Source organism: Strix aluco, chromosome 5 (assembly GCF_031877795.1).
Source record: "Strix aluco isolate bStrAlu1 chromosome 5, bStrAlu1.hap1, whole genome shotgun sequence".
In the NCBI taxonomy this organism is placed as follows: Eukaryota; Metazoa; Chordata; class Aves; order Strigiformes; family Strigidae; genus Strix; species Strix aluco.
Window position 1 is genome coordinate 79292712 of NC_133935.1, and position 17253 is coordinate 79309964.

Here is a 17253-nt window from a genome sequence, read left to right on the forward strand (position 1 = left end):
CCCAATTCTGAGAGCCAGATTACTGCTTGGACCCCCTGCTTTTCTGAGAATAATGGCCGGTAACTTTGTGGTTTTACATGTGAAGTCTAAAGTACATTACCTGGACTAGTCTGCAGCTCACATTCATCCCACTCAACTTTAGGAAGCTGACTGAGATGCAATAAAAGTCTTTTGGCTATAACTCCCTTTGCTGATGGAGTGAAATGGGCACCATCAGTAGGTTAGATTTAGCCTATCCATAGTCCAAATTGTTTGCAGAGAAATCTCAACCCACATGAAGTCTGAGCTGTCCTGAGAAGGAAAGTCCTGTCATGTTTATTTAGGTTATGGGCACAAAACCAGGACACACAACAAAGACATTATCCTCGATGCTAATGACAGGACTGCTTTTGATATTAGTGGGTCTAGGTCAAGCTAATTGGCAAGGCGCTTCATCAGAACTCATGTTTATATACTTAATCGATCCCACTGACAGCAAGGAAATACAAAGTTTTCAGGTGCCAAAAGATAGGCATGAATACAAATGTCCTGAAAAAGTTTGGAGAAATGTGCTTGATCTTGGATTCAAATAGAGTCAAAAGAACTCTTGCATTTACCATTAACTTCCAATTGCCAGTCCCCAGTATGCTATGTCATGGGTTTTGATCAGCCAGGAGGAGGTAACTAGGCTACCCGCTAACTGTCCCATTAGGGAATCCAACAGAATAAATCAATAGCTACATTTTGTTAAGAACAAAAAGAGCTTTGGTCATAACTGAAGATAGACTCTTGGTACCATGAAGCAGAGAAAACTTGATCTCTATAGATTAATTCACAGAAAGTCAGATAGGAATTCAGGATGAGGTACCTCACTCAAGATGAAGTATAAACAAAAATCCTCCCTCCTCTCCCAAGTATTGTTAAAAGGTTAAAAATAATAATAATTTATAGATCTTAAAGGAAGAATCTTGGCAACTTCTTTGTTAAATGTGAAGCTGATGTAGTATTGTTTACAAATTTTTCTGACTTTTCAAAAGAAGCATTAAACTTTTCTTTTTCTTTGCTCGTACTGGGCAAGTCACCAGATGCTCAAGAAGTTTACTGGCACTACACGTATTAAATTCCTCAGATAGTTCAGCACTGTTTATCTGCAGTGAGATCTGGAACAGAATCATTGTAGGGAGCTCAGGTTTTGTTTCTCCCTTCCTTTTCCCCGTTTCTTGGAAAAGGAAGCCATAAGTCTGACATCTAAAGGAACTTCAAAAACCTTTCTTCTTTATTCTCAACAGGTCTTCAAAGCCATTGAAAATACATTCAATTTTATCACTTTAGAAACAAAAAGCTTCTTTTCAGCCAGAAACACCTCTGATCTTAAAATTCAGTTTTATCCTACTAATACAGTAGAATGATTTAGCAACTGTGAGGGAAAAAAAAAAATATTTTTCAAAGTGGTAGACACCAGTATTGGAGTCACTGGCAGTGGGCTAGGAGAAACTGATGGCCTCAGCTACTCTTTAATTAACATAATTTACAGTGGCATGGCCTCTTGCACTACATGATGCAGCTGAAGGGCTATGTATAATTTGGGATCACATTTACCCTTAGGCAAGAAAAATGTTTACAATGAAATCTGAACATTTTCACATTTTCTTTGTGAATCTTGGTATAAGTATGTTATAGTGAAATTGTAAGGGTAAAATCCATTCTGAGAGGGTAGCCAGAAAAAAAGTGTATGTAACTTAACTGTATTTCCCTACTTTGGCAAAAGATCTGGTGGCTTAGGTAACTTAGCCACTTAGGGGCTGTATTCGGGTCCCTGCTTTTCTGCTTGTTCCTGGGAATTTGATCAAGTTATTCTTCTCCCATATGGATCTCAGTTCAAGACCCTCAGACAAGTCTTGGAATAACCCACAGGCTCTGAGGCAGGCCGGGCTGTGTTGCCAGTCTCTAGGGCAAATATTTGAGCTGTGCATTCAGAATCTCAATAGAGCTGTGTCCAAACTCTGCTGAGGAATGAATGTAACAGAGCCACTATTCAGCAGCCAGTTCTGTATCTCAGTCCATTTCTGTGATAGAAACATGTAACGTTCTTCGTTGTAGTTTTACATAATATCTATTATTTGGTTTTGTTTAGAAAGGTTTATCAATACTGGAATCAAAGAGCAATATAAATAAACAGAATAATGAACACTAACTTATTAAGTCTGTCAGACTGAAAAGAATATTATATTAGCTATATAAGAAATACCAAAAAATCTACTCATTCACATTTTCCACAAGGATGTAAAACAATACAACTTAAAAACATATCAGTGTTAACTATAGTAATTAAAAAAAAAAAAAAGGTTCAGCATCAAATAAAAAATGAAACCTCTCCTATGCTGCAGAGCTTGTATTTTAACTCTGGAAAAAATTAGGAATCTCTTTCGCAGTCATAGTGAGGGAGTGAGGAGTACTGAGGAATCTGGCTGTCAGGGAGCCACTGTTTTATTTAGGAAGTAATTTTCATTAGGTTGAGCATATATATTGTCTAGCTGTTGGAGATCAATTGAAAGATCATGTTTGAAAGAACAATTTCAAAACATAACAGACAAATGTAGAAAATCTGATGATTTAACAGAAAAGATCAAAGTTATTCTTGGTTTGTTTTGTGCTTTATATTTAAGGAGGCTTTTAAAAGAATATTATAGACAGATATATTATTTATATTTACATGTTTATATGCATACATGTGTGCACAGATATTTAATCTTCAGCAATGATATTTCACAACTTAAATGGGCCAAGCTGATTTATACTAGCTAAGGAGCTATCCCAATGTATACAATTAATGCTTTTTTCATGAATGTCCCATCTTCTTAGACTACTGGTAATTTCAGAGACAGTTAAATATTTCTAGAATGTGATGACATCAGTTGGGAGTTGTACATGTGGATGTCTTATATACACTGACATTTTAGTCACTCATAAACTAGAAACAGAGAAACAGGTAGAAGCATAGATTTTTAAAAATGCCAATGGAAGTTAGAAAATGTTATAGTCACTGTACCATCCATTGCAGAAATATCTGTCTCACTATACTAGATTTAATGTCGAGAACAATTGAAATTTCTTTACAGTCAGGCAGATGTTCTGTTTTCTGTTCATTGTCACTAAGAATGGCCCAGCTAATATTTGGAACAAAGACAAATTCCAAGGAAAGGATAATGCAGAGTAATCTATTAAACATCTGACTTTCAGTAAAATTCTCCAGCCATTGCTCAAATTTCCGCTGAATTTGTTAATATGAATGCCAAAATTAAAATCCAAATGAAGTTGCTATTGCAGTTTCATACTTCACAAGAAAGTCAGTACATTTTTGACCGGGAGGAATCGTCAGCTTTCCCCAATCACCTTATCCATTTCATTATCTTTTTCAGTTTCTTCCCTGAATCTCAGCTCAAGGACCATGTAATGTGTGAAAATATTTTCCACAGTTTTCCCATTTCAGATTACTATATTTCTTAGGGTACTTACAGTTCCTGGTCGTGGATATGGCACTCGCCCTTGGTAGGGAACCCACTGGTAGTTTGGGCCATCTCGGTGGGCATAGGGACCAAGAAATACCCTCCTCACATCAGTCATGCTGTACATACACACTGCTGACCCCTTGAAGATATTACTAAAAATGAGGGGAGAAGAAGTCAGATGAGGTTCTTTAAATTATCAGTCAGTTTTATTGAGTGGAAGAGCTATGGGAATAGCGGCCTGTTGCTTTCTAATTTATTGCATGTGTTGATTATCAAAACTCTGACATGTTCTCAGAGCAATCCTAACTCACCTCCTGTGAAAGCTCAGCATAACTGATATGATCTCTCAGACATTTTCCTAAGCAGATGGTTGCTATTCCACTATTTAAAATATATTGTCCCCAGAAGACCAAAGCCCCAGTTTGAGTAAACTTCAACGGGGCTGTCCCTAGAGGACTATTCAACTCTTTCCTACACTTTGCATTTTTCTATATTTTAGCAGTCTCTTCTGTCATTTGGGCAGCACACAGGCAAACTTCAGTGTTGTTTCTTACCTTAAGATTTCCTACAGAAGACAGTAAGGACTTGTAAATCTCCCTCTTCTATGCCTGGTTATCATTAGAAACATTCTTTCTGTTTAGAAACTAAAACTTTTGTCCTTCACAAATAAATGTGGCAATGCAACCAGTACTGCAAACCTTCCTCAGGCCAAAGCTACAAGCATAATTTTGTTCTTGGTGAAAGCACAGTGAAACCAAAACATTCATGTCACAGTTATATGTGATTCAATAACAGAACTTTTGAAAGATCATTAAAGTTTCCAGATTTCAGCAATATTTTTTACTAATATCTCCTTGAGTAACTAATTTCTCACACCACAGATTTTCTATCTTACCCTGCCCCCAAACAAGCATATTTATGCTTGTGTTATTTTTCCAGGTCTGTGTGGAAAGGGCTACAAATTCTGATCCCCACTATAAAAAGCCAATTCGATGGCAAGAACTGCCTGAGAAACTGATAGTCTTTGTGATTAGTAGCTTCAGAGTGATGATGTACATTGCTCATAAGAAAAGAAACCTAATTCATTAGTTCTTACTGCCACTGACTTCTCAGTTCAAAGGTTAAGAAAATTTTGTGTTTCTTAAAACCATTTTGAACAAAGAGAACTCTTTAAAACAAGCCACCCAAGTTTCCATGCAAGTAAAATGATACATTCTATACCTGGAAGTTGTAAACACTCCATAGACTATTGGATTTTTAGGGTCTTTTGAGTTCATTAGGAACACATCCTCTGTAACAATAACAAGAGATGGAAAAGAAAACTAAGTTAGTTTCATATGGATAATACCTGAAAACATTTCTGTATTCAAAACCATTTCTGCCACTTACGTAGTTCATCAAAGTGTGTGTCAATGCCATTAGGTCCTGGCACAGAACAAATCAGACGTGCTTTGAGGAAAGTTGTCCATTTGTTAACAAGGCTCCTGTGTCCACCAAAGTCATTCTAATAACAGAAGTATTTTGCATTAATATCTAGTACCAGTCTTTGTTTGAAGTATCAACAGAGTACAGAGAAAATACAGTAAATAACCATAAGATGCTACTTTTAGAAAACAGAGAAAAGAATTCACCTTCTACATAGAAAAACATTATTATATTGTCAAAGACACTAATTCTGAATTGCTTTTGTTTCACATTGTATTGCGACAGATTTCATAGTAGCACATCATTTAAGAAACAAAACCAAAAAACCCCAAACCTCATTATATACGGTAATACATATATAACACTGAAGAAAGACAGGCAGAATATTCTTCTCCAGAGTTCCCAGGCTGCCATGTCCTGGTAAAGCTGAAGGGGTTTATTATACTTAACTGGGTAGCAACAAAGTAGAAATGCAAGTTGCAAGTGAACAAAGTAGATAAAAATGCCAGAACAGTGGGATCAGTTGTATAGCTGCAAAATTTATGAATAAAGTGCACCAAGAACTTATGGGGAAATTGGTTTTCAAGCAGCTCCCTCTGGATTTGAGAAGATAAATTGAAATTGTGCTTATGGATTAAGATGAAGTTTTACTGTAAACATCATAGTTGCCAAAGCTACAACATTTATTAATATAATTTCATTTGTAGAAAACTTTCTAAAAGTCTGTCAGAAAAATATTTGGATGTTTATCAGTGTGGATGAATGATTCAGTCTGCAGTCATTAAGGATCTTCTGAATGGTTGCCCATTTCCACAGCTAACTTTAAACAACTGTGTCATTAAATCTTCCTTTGCCTCTGTTTTAAAGGTTTTCACTAATGTGGGAATGGAAAGGTATTAACATTCCTTTAAAAAGTAAATTCTTCAAATGTTTTTGGCCTACCTGGAAGTATCACATTTCCTGTAAAATTTTCTCTCTGTTGCAGACACATTCTAAACCTCAGAAGATGCCTATGACTTTTTAAACAAAACATCAGAGTTTGTGAAGCTTCCCCAAACAGAAAAGAACTGAATACTACACCTTTGGGTGTGTTATCCCCTAACTATTTTTCACTTGGGATGATCTCTGCTTTAGTACAATGCTAGTATTAATACTGAATAGTTTACAGGCAAGAAAATGCAGTTTCTAAAATCACTCGCAAAGTGTATTCAATCTCACACAAAGAAGTCATCACTTTACCTTGCAAATCTGCCCTATTCTGGCATGAGTGGCTTTTCCAGTGTGCTCTCCATCAATTGCGTTTTCTCGGAAGAAGAAATAGATTTTGTCATCTTCTGGATTGTCGCTCTCTTGTATCAGGTGAGCACTAATAAATCTAGGATCTGAGAAGACAATGACATTGTGCATGTTACTATTCCGTGAATTGAATCACTTGCCTTCTTTATATAAATGAATTGTGATTTTGCTTCCCAAGAATCAATCTTTGCATCAAATGGCAAATATATCTATGTTAGGTACACCATCATTTACTAACACATGACAGGTATTTACATTCCTCTTATCTTTAATACACAGAGGTGTTTGTTACAGATATTTAATGAACAGATCTTAACTTTATTATTGGAGCAATTAAACAATCATGAAATCTCTTTACAAATGGTTGTATAACATTACAGTATGGCTTCCTAATTCCATGTATTTATTACTGACATTCTTGTTTCTTTGGATGCTTTGACTTTGGTCAATAGTCTTTCTGTATGTGTCACACATAAAATGAGAGAATTATTGAGACAAATGTAATAGTCCTAACTTTAGCAATAATGAAAAATATATAAAGAAAGTATTTTACATGTAAAAAAGTATTGCGTTACTGTCAAAGCAATTAAAAAAATAATTTTGATTGATATTATCTACTTTCACACTATGATACTTCAAACCCCAACATTTTTGTCTCATTTTCAGAAGAGAAATTCATTCATGAATTTCTACTCAAGATGTTGAAACACTTTGTCTTTTCATTTTTTTAAAGATTTTTTTTTCCTAGGAAACCTTTGTTTCTTGACAACTAGAGTGACATTATTTGGTGATAAAGAAGATACATCAACAAATGTAAATGCAGACATACTGATCAGTTATGTAAAAAATGGTGGAAAGATTTGGGAGAGAATTTTATAGAAATCATAACAGTAAATTCATACCAGTGGTGAATCTGGCTCATCACTGTATTTTACAGAGATACTTCAGCTGGTATCTTTCACTATATTTGGAAAAAGAAGGCATATCCAACAGATTTACCAATCTGTTTTATAACCATTTTATATCCTGCTGGGATAATTAACTGTGAACTATATTTAACTACTCAGAGTCCTGTTCCTATGTGAAATTATAAGCTATTTTAGTGTCATGCATTAACATCTTTTCAGTGTATGTTTATTGCTACATAGTCATGGAAATAATGAACTGTACTCATTTTGCCAGTTTGCACTAGCTGTCCTGTGAAACCCATTGCCTTATTAAGGGTGGCAGTGTTTGTAAGCAACATATTTTTATATATTTATATATATCCATGTATGTGTTTAGATGTTTCTATTATACATACGGCATAATTTTGTGTGTGTGTGTATATATATTCTCATGTATATTGTGTGTGTGTATATATACATATATATACAGAGTACATGAGAATGACCATACTCGCTTAGACCAAGGTTTACTTAGATCAATACACAGACTCCAACACTGTCCAGAAGTAATTATCTGGGACAAAGAATGAATACGGTAAGTACAAATAATACTCTGCCAGAATAATCTCCCTTCCTCCAACTATTTTCAGTGTAGCTGATTCCCTGAGCTTGGTTACTTTCTACATGCTTAGTAATTCACAATAGATTTTTCATCCAGTTATCTGTCTAGACTTCCTGAACTCATGCATATTTCCAGTATTCATAGTGCTCTTTTGGAATTTGTTCCACACATACACAATCTAATGATCCAAAACCTACTTCTGATTTCATGTTTTGAACATTGATCTTACTAACTTAATTTGATGCCTCTTAATTCCTGCATTGGAAATATCCACAGTCTTCAAGATGAGGATGAATTGTGCTTTTATACAAGGGCTATTAGCAATGCTCTTTGTTGAATTCTCTGTTCTTTTTCTACTAATTCGTAGCATTTAATATGGCTTTGACAGTTCCTAAGCAGTAATCTGAAATTTTCATGGAACTTTATGCGCCATAACCCCAGAACTCTTCATTGGTAATGCTCAGTCCACAACCCATCACTTTATAAGTGAAGATAGGGATGTTTTACTCATGGTTTTCCTCATAGTTTATCACTATATCATTCATCAAGAACAATTTAATTTGTCATTTGATTGCTTAGCTACTCAGTTGCATAAGATGCTTTTGTAACTCTTCACAGTCTTCCTTTGTCTCACTATGCTGAATAACTTAGTATCATGTGAAAAATTTTCTCATCCTGCTGCTCAACCTCTTTTTCAGGTTATTTATGAACACATTGATCAACACAGAGCACAGACCAGATCTCTGTGGAACTGTGTCTATTACCTATTGTCTATTAAATCTTTTTGGACATCTGAAAACACCAGAAATCTGTAAGCAGCTTAAGCTCTCCACCCCAAACCCCAGTAACTTAAGCTACTACATTTTCTTCCTTTCTTTTAGCATGCATTTAATAGCCTTCAAGTTACACTGACATGAGGCCCAAGATAAATAATATGTAGACTATAATGTACCACAGTAAATATCTATTATTTCATATATGATCTACCAGGGCTTTGAATGCAACTTGTATCACAAGGAACACAAAGCTACAGCTTGAAAATTTCTGTATCTCAGCCTGTGGCAGAATATATCAAAGAAAGAGGATACCCATTAGAAGACACTGTTCTGGGCTACTGCATCTGGAGAACCTCTTGTCTGAATACACTGTTTTTACAATCTTAAGGTCTTAATGAAAAGGGTAAAAAAAATCACTCAACCAAAACCTAAATACATTCCCAAATGGCTGAATGATTTGTTTCTAGTGCAATGGGTTTTGTAAATCACAAGATATCAAATTCTAAAATAAATCACTGTATTATCAGGCATCAAAAATCTAACTTTACATTGGCCTATGAAGATACTGTGGGAGTTCCATTTGAGTCAATAATATTGCTGATATAGTACAGGTTATATAAACTTGCCCTCGGTTAGCATATTATTATTCTTTTCTTTCCCTCTCATAATTTTGCAAGAGAACCTAGAAACAATAAGACAGTCTACTATTAAAGCAGGACTGATAACAAGAATGATAGAAAAATAGTTTAATAAATCGAAAATAATTCTGTCAGAGTGGTAGCAGAGGAGAGGGGTGTGAGGAAGGCAGATATAACTAACACCATAGCCAGAGCGCATGTGAATATGCTTTGTATACATTTCTTACCAGTGCCCATCTGGGATGAATTCAGATTTTCAATTAGTGATTAATAATCCAAACTACATCCCTGAAAATAAAGCGGTCACACAACCTCATATTAGAACACATCCATTGTACATCATGGAACAGTTTTTGTTGAATAACACTGGTGTTTCTTACTGAGCAAACCTCAGGCTGTTTCGCCATCTGGTTAAATCGATATGTTTTAGTCAATAAAAGAGTAGTTCTTCATGTTATAGGGCTCTTGCTCTTGTTACCTGGTGGTGGTTTTTTTTCTCCCCTCTTCCATATAACAGATCTATGTCTATGCAATGAACCAAATAAAGGAAGAACAGGCTACTTATGCTCTGTTGCATATAGAAACAGATTCATTTCTGTTCAGAATGAATATAATGATCATAAAAGCAACATCCTGGTTATATGTGTGGAGAGAGGGAGAGAAATGTGGTTGATAATTTTGTAGGTTATAAAACTAAGAAGTGGGTGGTGTGAACTAGTGATCTGTAGTGTGTTCTTTATTGTTTCATTAGCGGAGAAGCTGTTTGACTTGCCTGAGGGTTGATGCACACTTGCATTTAACTCCAGGGCTTCAGACCATGCTTACAAGTAACTGTTTAGCTTCATGATGAATCAATCAGCCAGATGGCCGGCAGTCACGCAACATAGCCCTCTCCATGGACTACATCGCATTTTTTTATTGCTCTTCTATGAGGAAGGGAAGGGAGATGTTGTCCACAGATGAGGGACTTCTCCTTGACTCTCCTAATTGCTCACCCATGCAGCAGAAGAAAAAATGTCGTCCATGAATGTGTATGTTGTATTGAGACTGCCCTGCCTTACCCTGCAAAATTAAACAGGTTCGGTATCAAAGGGTCCCCATGGGAAGTTTAAAGTAATTCATTCAGGGTTGACCTATTTCATGCATCCAACACAGCCGCAAAAGAAGTGGTGGAATTAACTTCAAGTAAGTTTTACTGAACAGAAAGTGGGACTTTGATCCAAACTCACTGGTGACAATTGTAAAAGTTGGTGCACTGCAGTATTGTGGATAGATAGGATGACTTCTAATTTCTGTGTATGAATTACTGGGTATTTTGCGACCTTAAAACTGTCTCCAATCCATGAAGTGATCAGAAATGCTGTTACAGCAGTTCAACACTTTCTTGTTTAAAAGCAGGCTCCCATTAGCTCAAAGTCCAGAAAGCATGTTTTGGGAAAATGAATTTAAGAAATAATTTGACAGCAAATACTTTGCAACGTTTCGTTGTTTTAAAAAAACACAAGCAGACAATGTGGAAGAGTGTTTTAAAAACAGCACACATCAAACAAACATGTCTGAAACATGTTTAAGCATGATCAAAGGAGAAACAAAGCCACAGCATAAACATGATCAAAATAAAATTACAGCTAAAAACACTTCTCTGATCTTGCAGCCAATGTGAACAGGCTAAAAATAAAAACTTAGAATTTTATTTAAAACAATCAGCCTCAAGAAGCAAATTATTAAAGCACACACCTTTTTCAGTCTCCTTTTTCCAGTTGTCTTGGCTGTGGAGCTATTTCTCAGCTCCCACATGACACCTTTCTAGCGCCACTTTTTGTGTGCCCTCTTGCAATTACCAGCTCTGCAGACATTTCATTGGCAGCAGCCCATTAAACTGTCCTTCATGAGAAATCTGGCTCTTTATGAAAACGACACCTTGGTCCAGCTGCCTCTATGATTTATATGCCATTGTTTGCTTAGTTAAGTAATGGAAACATGTTTTGCTTGTCTCAGCACTTCAGTTTGAGAAAAAGCTAAGGAACATCGATCTGCATTTGTTCTTTCACAAATGTTACTCTTTAGCAGCAACGACCGCACAGACAGACACCTCACAATAGCAAGAAACAATAAAAGTCAGAAATTGGATTTCTGACTGAATTGTATTAGCATTTTAATGAAGATCTATAAACTTGAAGGCACAGAAATTACCTTTAGCTGTCAAGATTGAGCAAGCTGAAGGAACAGAAGCTGGGGTCATCTCTTCATCACTTGACAGGAGCCAAAGGGCAGCTCTCTCAGGAAATGTTTTGTAAAGAGTTTGGACTGGATGCCCCTATTATTGTATATTTATGGTCAAAATTACTAATTTATCAGTTCACAGCAAGAAAATTCTAGGAAACTAGGGAAATTTTACGCTCAGTAAAACTGCAGTTGCTATGTTTTAATGAAAAGTACTGGATGGTAACTGGGGCCCTGAGGAGAGGAACAGGACTAGGGAAGCTGAAATTAAAAATTTAACAACAACAAAAATAGACAGTTACTCAGGACTTCATACCTATGTACAGTGTCCATCCACGGAGACCCAGCACAGAGAGCCAAGCACTGTCCTCAGAAAATCTGAACATGCAATCACAGGGAGCTCTACTACCCACAGAGAGGAGGACTTGCAGCACCAGTCACAAATCTGCACAAGCACACCAGGTCACCAGAGGACAAAGCTTTTAATACACGGTGATGAGAGAGCTAAGTTGGTTTGCGGTTTTACACGCTCAAATGTAGTTTACAAAACACCGAAGTGTTTAGTGGTGTTCTTCCAAAGTCCCTTCATTTTAATTCTTCAACTTTCACATCCCTCTTGTTGCCAATGACTCAGGCAAACACCATGGAATTCTCATGGATTCACTGCTTACAGTGAAGCTCTTCAACAACACGGATGACATCAGACCACATCCTCAAGGTGGGAATGCTCTTTGCACAAGGGAAAACTTGTGGTTATTATGGACCTAATATGAGGGTTTTGCGGTAACTTACTGTCAGATTCTGACATGGAAGGTAGTAACAGGGACAGACCACAGAATAGACATGTGATTTAAAAACATTGTTTTCAAAGCCATGGGTAGGCAGAGATGGATGTGTGGTACACAGGCTGTGCATGATTGAGAAGTTAGCAGCTATCACAGGGTGAGAAGCAGTCATCGCTGTTGCAGTGGAAATTCTCATCAGAAAGAGTTTTAAAGACTGATGATATTTATCAAGTGGTTTGTCTTTGAGTGAAGCCAGACTCATGCTGAGGCATGATGATCTTAAAATAGTGTGTTAGCTATGACAGTTAGTTTCTCTTTCTTAGAAGTCATATCCCTTTTTTTTGTTTTTTAATTTTTCAAAGACTAGTAAAGGCAATTTTGGTGACATAATCAGATTATAATATGGGCTAGTAAATTTAAGGTTTAGCTAAGGCTTCTTGTAATTTCCATTGCATACATATTCTTCATTTTTTTTCTTATTCAATACTCTTCAGAATTAAGAAAAAAAATCTTTCTCTCTGCAGAACCTAGCTGTAATGTTTCAGTGGTGACTTCTATGATTTTTTTTGTGACATAAAGAGATTTTCAAGGGTGAAAGATATTAAAAATAATATTAACATATCACTCTTCTATCATATCAATACATGGATGCAGCAGCAACATAACAAGCAAAAAGACACACATCAACAAAGACACACAATACTTCTACACATGTAAATTCCTCCACATCTCAGTGTTACACTTACATATACAGCAAGAGGAATCTAGTCGTTGTGGCTTTTCAGTGCTTTGACACTGAGTGTCACCTATGCATCATTCTTATTGTGAGAGATATTAAATCTGAATTAAGTGTGTTTTTTTTAAGGAATTACTGATTTATAGTTGGGGCAAAAACAAAGAAGGACTGAGTGTTAATATTACAGAACGATAGAATCATAGCATGGTTTGGCTTGGAAGGGATCTTAAAGATCATCTAGTTCCAACCCCCCCTGCCACGGGAAGGGACACCTTCCACTCGACCAGGTTGCTCAAAGCCCCGTCCAGCCTGGCCTTGAACACTTCCAGGGAGGGGGCAGACACAGCTTCTCTGGGCAACCTGTGCCAGTGTCTCACCACCCTCACAGGAAAGAACGTACTGAGGCATACCAGCTCCACGTTGGCTGGATTGCTCTAAGGAGAAGTGCAGAACCTTGTAAGGTCAGCCAGGGGATGAGCTGTGGGCTGCAGCTCCCCAAGAGCCAGGCTGGAGCTGGAAGTGACACTGCCTGTGGGGTGGCTGGCAGTGGCTACAGCACTTTGATGCACCTGGCCTTCTTCCCACTGCCACAGAATCACATGTCCTTAAGGGGAGCACAACCTTATTTTACGGTACTTAGAACCTCTGAAGTAGAGTAAATGGGCCTCTGAATACCGACCAAGGCTTAAATCTCCGTGCAGTGTCACTACCCAGAGATGTCTCTCCTCCTTTGCCTTAGAGGCATAATTCAGTATGAGTATTTCTTGGGAGTAACATTTTAGATCACACAGGAAGGAGAAGGATCTCTGATGCAATTATCAGTTTCTGAAGCCTTTGTTCTAAAGAGACAACAATAGTTTTGATTCCCTGTAATGCCTAATTATATGGTGAAGAAAAGTGAATACAAAAGTTCAGTACAATTATAGCTTAATTCTCAACGTAAATTAGATTTCTCACAAAACAATGCTTATGATCTACCCACCTTATTTAATTTAAAAGAGGTGATTATTATCTCTTTACAGAACAACAACCAAAATTAACACCTCTTTTCCACTGCTGACTATGTTTTAAGGTGTTGTATATCTATCAACACTGTTAATTTTAAACTGATTTACTTGTCCCTCAGAGAGAATAATTGGGCAACTGAGAAAACTAGTGTCCTTCACAGAACAGAAAGGAAGGCTTGCAGCATATTGTCTCCATTTAGGAATACTTTAATCTCAATTTTCTGTATTTCTTAACCTCTCTGCAGAAAAAGCTAATGAGAATTCCAGCTAAGAGCCTGTTTCTTCCTCTCTAGGTCATTTATCTGAAGTTTTTGACATTGATGCTTGGAAATAAAAACACTGGAAAGCCTGTGCCTTAACTGTGTAACCTACATCTTTAGAGCTCTGGATGAGTGACAAAAAACTAAATATCACAGTCTTTATGTTAAAAAGTGATGTATTAGGGGCGGAAGTGGAGCATGAAGGCACTGAGGACAAAAGAGGTTTCTGATTTGGGGTGTTACACACTTTTGGCAATCAAAACCATGCTATGGGTCTGCCTTTTGTAAGCTCTGAAGATTCACAGGTGGAGCCCAAGTCCCTGGAGATGCCCAAGCGATTTATGGGAGATGACCCAAAACTCAGAGACCAAACCTGTTTCTCTCCACTAATGTGATTTTCTCAGGCCTTCCAGAATGCAGAGAGATGTCTGATTATGTCTGGATGAAATATTCTTCCTCTTTGCATCTTGGAAATCAGAGCGTACAAGAAAGTGTCCTGAAGGTAGAGAGACCATGCTGTAGCAAACTATCAGCCAAACTGCTGACACGTTGAAGTAGACAAGTCCCTGACTCAGTGTGAGGAATAGTTGGGGATTAACAAGGCAAACACATTTCACTGAAGGGAAAGTAGGACAGCCTTCAGCAGTACAATTGGCAAAAGCATGAAACCCCAAACTGAACAGTAGCTTGACAAGTATGTCTTCAGCCTCCATCTATCTCCTGAGCCGTAAACTCTTAAGATTTGTCTGTCAGAAATCTGTGCACAACCCTTTCTCCAGCAGGACCCTTTGCCCACACATATATCACTTTTTTTTCTGTCTACACTGTGAACAAATATGGCCTTTGTGTCAAAAATCATCTATTTTCAAGATAGGAAGAAAACTTCCAAACTTTTTACTGCCAAATTCAATCTGAAGTGTGTGGAAGGGGTTGTGTAGCTGTAAAAACAATCTCCTCCCTGACATCATGTCAAAAAACTGGACAGGACTCTGCCATCATCTCTGTTCTCAGTGAGTGATGTTCATTCATTGGGAAATGATCATCAGCCCGAGCCAGTTCCCAAGGAGTGATCCAGCAGACACTCCTTTAGCAATTTCCTAACTTATCCGATCTCCTGTAATTTAATTTCTTTGTTAAATCCTTTAGATTTGGCCACAAAACTGAGGTCATTTTGTCAAACTATGAAAAAGGTTTTGTTGTTATAATTAGCTTTTACAGCTAGTGTAAAGCAACTTGACACAAGATCCATTAAAATAAGATTAATGAGGGATGGCAGCAAAGACTGAAAAAAGGACTGGGTGAATGACTGTTTTTAACTGATCTGTCAGTGTAGCCCAGAAACATAAAATGCAGTAAGGCATCTGTAAGCGGAAGCAAAACCCCTCAGCACAACCTGAGATATTCAGTATGATAACATCAGTTATGACACCCTCCTCCTGCAGTCATGTGAGCATAATATGCGATTCCAACTTAATTTAGTTTCAGTCAGCATAACGTATTAACAGGTTTTGTTCTCAACTGAAATAATGTACTAGTTTATTGATGATATGAAACTTACTTCTGGTCATAAAAAAAAAAAAAAAGGTGTTTGATAGCACAGGTGTGATAAAAAACATGGAGTTACTTGAGATAGAAGAGTCTTGCAACACTACATTTTAAGCTGCTCTGTCAGAAAGTTGTTCTCAAACTCTGTTTAATTGATATGTACTTTTATTCTGTACAAGCAAACCCTCCCCCCTTTTTTTTTTTTTTATTTTATTCACTGACAGCATTTCAGAAATATTTGATGTAAGAACTGTGACTTTTAAGAATGAAAACCGCCTTGGAGTAACATTGTATCAAACTCAAAAAATTTAACATTTTTTAAAAGCAGAGAGGGAGGAATTTGCAGCACACATGCTTATGATACATAACAGCATGGAGAGGAATTAGCAGAAAGTTTAGCAAAAGTATTTGAAAAGTAATAAAAGAATGAAATGCAGTAAAAAATATAGGTTATGTAATAAATGGGAAACCGTGGAACACTTTTTTAAAGAATGCTTTCTACCGATAGGTCTGGAAAAAAACCAACATGAAAGTATGTCAACTATGGACCAGAACTGAGTATTAATAATGACAACACATTCACACAATCTTGTGAAAAAAGTTGATGATTCACTAGTCCATATAAAATATCTCATAGGAAGGTTTTGCACCTTTTCTGCATTTGAAGCTTTTTCTGCATTTAGTGGAAGTTCCTTTAGAGAATAGGAAACAGAGACCTAAGGGGTGGGTACGTGGAGAGAGCTGTGCCCTATGACTGTCAGATTTTACAGTGTGTCAAATGTTATCATAGAACTCAGGAAATATGATTAATCTCACTGACATCAGTGGAACAATTTCTACTATATATAAGGGTATTGAATTTTGTCAAAAGGCAGTGAAGGAATCAATAAACATCAATCCTCAGATATATGGCCATATTCACAGATAGTGTACTATGATAGTATATATCATAACAGCTGTGGAGTGGATGGAAAGAATATGTAATCCAGTCTTTAAAATAACTTTTCTTCTGTTTTTCTTAACAATCATCTGTAAAAAAACCTCTGTTCCTGAAAGGTTATCTGGTTTCTTCTTCTGTCATCTCATCTAGTAAAATCTTCCTACAAATCTTGCTGCACTTACCTGAACAGAAAACTTTACAAAATTACCAACAGGAAATTAAATTTATACATACAAACATATGTTAAAAATACTCTTTTCCATTATCGGGTAATCTAACAAAAACACAGGCCAGCCTATCACTTTAAAAGGTAAATCAGAGAGGGAACTATTTTGTTTTCATTTATTTAGTATGCTTGTGGCAGCCCTAAGTGCTCAGGAACATCAAATTCTGGTGGATGTTGTACAAGAGATGGTGGTCAAAAGATTTACAGTTTAACCCTTGCCCTTGAAAGAGGTAATTTTTCCCTGATAACACTACAAGACGACTCACCTTCCTAACATGTGAAACATTCAGCCTATAGCCACCAGTGATATGGATCTGAGAACAGAGGGCAAAAGCGCTAGAAAAAGCATATCAGCTGGCAATTCAGTTTCAATGGGTTACTCTCAACAGTCTTTTGGAT

The 17253-nt window shown here is 36.8% G+C and overlaps 1 protein-coding gene across 4 annotated transcripts in view; it reads right to left on the minus strand.

The window, feature by feature from the left end:
• The window catches only part of SEMA3A (semaphorin 3A), a 339853-nt gene that overhangs the window by 33028 nt on the left and 289572 nt on the right, over positions 1-17253 (minus strand). For all 4 annotated transcript variants that reach the window (XM_074827923.1, XM_074827921.1, XM_074827922.1 and 1 more), the window contains 4 exons: positions 6153-6295; positions 4878-4992; positions 4710-4779; positions 3496-3640 (listed from right to left, as the gene is read on the minus strand). In XM_074827923.1, coding sequence (XP_074684024.1) covers positions 3496-3640; positions 4710-4779; positions 4878-4992; positions 6153-6295 — 473 coding nt within the window. The remainder of the gene's footprint in view (positions 1-3495; positions 3641-4709; positions 4780-4877; positions 4993-6152; positions 6296-17253) is intronic.